Raw genomic sequence first — 3,828 nt, forward strand, 5'->3', positions numbered from 1 at the left:
TGCACATGAAGCAGAGTGCAAGTGGTCTGATGTGTCGTCAACTTTGTTGAGTTCTTAACATTGTAAACGCTTATTACTCATATCTTTAAGAGTGGGATAAAGAAGGGGGGCAAGGAGATTTTCTACACCATATCACTTGAATGCTCGTATCTAAAAATCGTGTGCATGATAAGATATTTCGTTCCTAGATTTTTCTTCCCAAAATGAAGGCATTACCGTACCTTCTTCGCCTCTGCATGATGAAGCCAAACCCTCACATACAACAAATACGTATTCAAGAAATTAGCGTCGATTAGCCAATTGCCAGTAATGCATTTGCATGTTCCACGTGCAAACATATTCACCAATGAGGAAACTGCTTCTCGAGGACCACAGTGAGGCAGGTCCGCATTCGGAAACAATCAAAAGTTTGGAATCCTAACAACTTCATAGATAAAGAAAATGAGATAAATTTCTCGCTCAACAATTAAAGGTACTAACTAATTAGCAGCCACACAGGTGCGATGAACAGTCTTCAAGCAAGTGCTGAAGAATCTGTAATTTCAGGAAGCTTGATCTTAACCTTACTCTGTATTAAGGTCAGACAAATTGCATTCAACATGGCATCTTATCCGGCTCAGGTAAAATATGAATGCTAGAGGATGAGGCCAGCCGCTGTTGCACCTTTAGGGGGTCAGATAACGGCTTCTTCAAAGATTATGTTGCGCTCCATGGATCCTTTTTTTGCCCTGATGATCAATTGGTAAACAATCTTTATTCAGTTCAGACTGCATGTTGCTCTCACTCACCCAACAATACTTACTGGTAGTGATCAAGAAACCATGTGCTAGCTGTTCTACTGAGTAAAAAATTCTTTGAAACTTTCAACGTGGCAGGAGAACCGAAACATAGAAAAGCAGTGATAATTAGAGCAGTGACGTCAACAGGAGCAGTATATGGATAAATCCATTATCACCTCATTTTGGTTGTTCTATAGATATGTTTGGATTTTGATACTGTTTATTTTTATGGATAAAGATAAGAAACTGTATGATTATGGAATATTGAACAGCTTAACAGGGTTACATAGAAGTGGAAAAAGATTGCAAGTAATGATTCATTAATATCTAGAGTATAGTTCATTCTTTGTAGAAAATTACCCTTTAGCCTTTAATATGATGTTAACTCATTATAGTTTAACTATTGTACGCAGAAGCAAATGAAGGATCATCTAGGGATAAAAAGAAAAGATGGCAAGCCAGAAGTTCCTCTACATATCTACTGGATAGAAAACTGTAAATTGTTCAAGAACATCTTGGAAATTTAAATGCAGAGAAGAATCATTAAGTTTGGGGCTCCAAGCATCATAGTAGAAGGAAATGGTTACATAGCAGAAAAAAAGGTACTAGACTTTTACTAATTATTGAGAACCAATGCAGAAATTGGTAAGAACAACTTACCTTCTGCAGCCGCAATAGTTGAGCTAAAGGCGTCAACAGGTCCTTTTCGTGATAGGAACTTGCTCTAATTATGTAAACCTGCATCATTTAATAAGGATAAAAGGTCACAATAGTTGAAGCTAAAGGCGTTAACAAGTCCTTTTCATAATAGGAACTTGCTCTAATTATGTAAACCTGCATCATTTACATAATAGAGGTTGCATAGTTCGTCATGGTAAATTAACATACATGGATCGTCTCTATCATTATGTCTTAATGATCCCTTTTGGCCCATTTACAATTCCAGTTTTGTGATGCAGTAATAACTCAATCAACATCACATCAATATTTGGCTGCATAAAAACATTGGACTTAAACACTTGAACAATAATGTGGATGACACCAGTAACTCACCTAGCAAAAAAATTAGAAGTTTTAGAATCATGATGCTCATTTAGAACCCAGCCTATTGCACAGAGAACCCCTAAGAAATGACTTGTCAACTCTGTCCACATGTGGTATCAAAAGAAATCCTGGGTTCCAAACAGGGCTCGAACAACTTTAAGAATCTCACCTTGAACTTTGTCTTCTCAACTAGCTGGAACACCAAGCAATCACCATCAGCCAGCTTGTGACCGATGGCGAACCATTTCCATCCAGTGCCAAAGGAACCCCTTAGTGCATAGTAAGGCATCTGAAACTCGCCATCCTCTTCATCCACCAGAAAGATCATCTCATCACTCCACGGCAGATACCTCTTATTGACCTGTGACCGGATGTTCTGCAAAATATCCGAGCAAATCAACGTCAAGTAAGCTATTGTTGTATTGATGGGATGGAAACAATGTATCATCAATGGTAATCTTCTTGCTTTACCAGCCAGGAACTTGTGGCAGCATAATTGGAGATGGGCTTGATGAAAGAGGGGTGGTCAGAGCACAACTGGTTCTTGAGCTCTTTGGCCTTGGTCAAGGCGTAGGCCCTCGCTTCCTCAGCCACGTACACTAGATCAGGTGGTAATGTCTTACTGACATATGTTCCGCTGAAAGTTAATAAAGATATGGAATCCTTCATATTTCCTATGCATAACATATTTCGATGGAAAGAACAGTTTGGGTGAGACATGGGTGTACCTCAGGATACTCTTGTCGAACACAAACAGACACACATTCTTAGGGTTAGTATGGGTATGTGGCTAGGAAAGCAAAGGGGAAAAAAGCACGAAATCCCCAAACGTACGATGTTGCGGTAATCAGGTTGCCTGGGAAGACTGGCTACGCGTCCGGACCGCCGGGTCGGCGCCGGCGGCGCGGCAGCCTTCCGCAGCTTCAGCTGCTTGGTCTGTGGCTGCGGGGCACCAACCAAATCAAACGAGGTAAAGTAAGGAACCAGACTCCGAAGCATAGAAGGCAAGACCTCTTTTGTGACGAAGGAGGCATGGGAACGAACTGACCGGCATGGGCTTGACGGCGGCGTCGCGGACGGCGGCGGAGAGGTGGTGCAGGCGCAGCTCGCCCAGCTTCCGCTTGTTCTCCTCCACGTGCCTCCTGCGCTGCTCCTCGTATGAGTTGGGTTCAGCCATGGCGCTCCGGCTGCCGACTTTGGGGGAGCGAGGTGGGGTGGGGAATTGGTGGGGAAAGGGGGCGATTTGGGGAGGGCGGCGCCGTTCAAATTTTGAACAAAGGAGGAAGAGAAGGTCGTTGTGAAATTTATGCCGTGGAATTTTAGCAAGCTTGGGCTTGGGCCGTCCCCGTTGCCAGCCGCTTGGGTGGGTTCTCAATCTTCCTTGCCGTGACCCCAAAACAGCGCGAATGCTATATCTCGCTTATAGCGAGTATAGCACTCCTCCTCTCTCTGTCACATGTGATCATAGCATTAAATTGCAAATCTCTATTTCTAATGGAGCAGTTGGTAGTCTCGCTTCCAGGGTTTTTTTCGTCCCACCACTTTCGTCCGGTTTTTTTCGTAGGTTAACCGTCGTAGATTTTTTTCGATGCTGGTTTCTTATTCACCAGTTTATTTACCCCTCAGCTCTTTCCTTGCAAATCAGCACTTTTCAAACGTGCACACAATCACGGATCTAAATTTATTAACTTATCCAAATCAACCGATACCTTCCATTATTGCAAATTTCTTTAGGAAACAAATAATAGATTTTAAGGAAACAAATAAAAGGTTTTAAAGACGCTTCTAAATTAATTAACCTTACCTTAAATCACTCAATCACTTTAATTAGAAAACATTTTCTTTCCTAACTGCACCCCGCTTACTGTGCACATAACAATCCGAAGTAATTAGAGTCACATGATTGAATCCATTTATTTAGAGCGACATGATTGCATTCCGGGATGGAGGCCATGATTTCGTCGAGGTCGTTGCTGCCTCCTACACTCAGGGTGTGTCGCCGAGA

The 3,828-nt window shown here is 42.3% G+C and overlaps 1 protein-coding gene across 1 annotated transcript; it reads right to left on the minus strand.

Annotated features, from left to right (window-relative positions):
- Positions 1-271: 271 nt before the first annotated feature.
- LOC123040963 (B3 domain-containing protein Os06g0194400) lies at positions 272-3,078 on the minus strand. Its single transcript, XM_044463673.1, has 7 exons — positions 2,872-3,078; positions 2,658-2,765; positions 2,552-2,562; positions 2,295-2,460; positions 1,993-2,199; positions 1,440-1,517; positions 272-728 (listed from the first exon to the last, which is right to left on the minus strand). Exons 1-7 carry the CDS (start codon positions 2,998-3,000, stop codon positions 690-692), a joined length of 738 nt encoding a protein of 245 aa, XP_044319608.1. The 5' UTR covers positions 3,001-3,078; the 3' UTR covers positions 272-689.
- Between the last annotated feature and the right edge of the window lie 750 nt (positions 3,079-3,828).

The sequence above is a fragment of the Triticum aestivum genome, chromosome 2B (genome assembly GCF_018294505.1).
Source record: "Triticum aestivum cultivar Chinese Spring chromosome 2B, IWGSC CS RefSeq v2.1, whole genome shotgun sequence".
Classification (NCBI taxonomy): Eukaryota; Viridiplantae; Streptophyta; class Magnoliopsida; order Poales; family Poaceae; genus Triticum; species Triticum aestivum.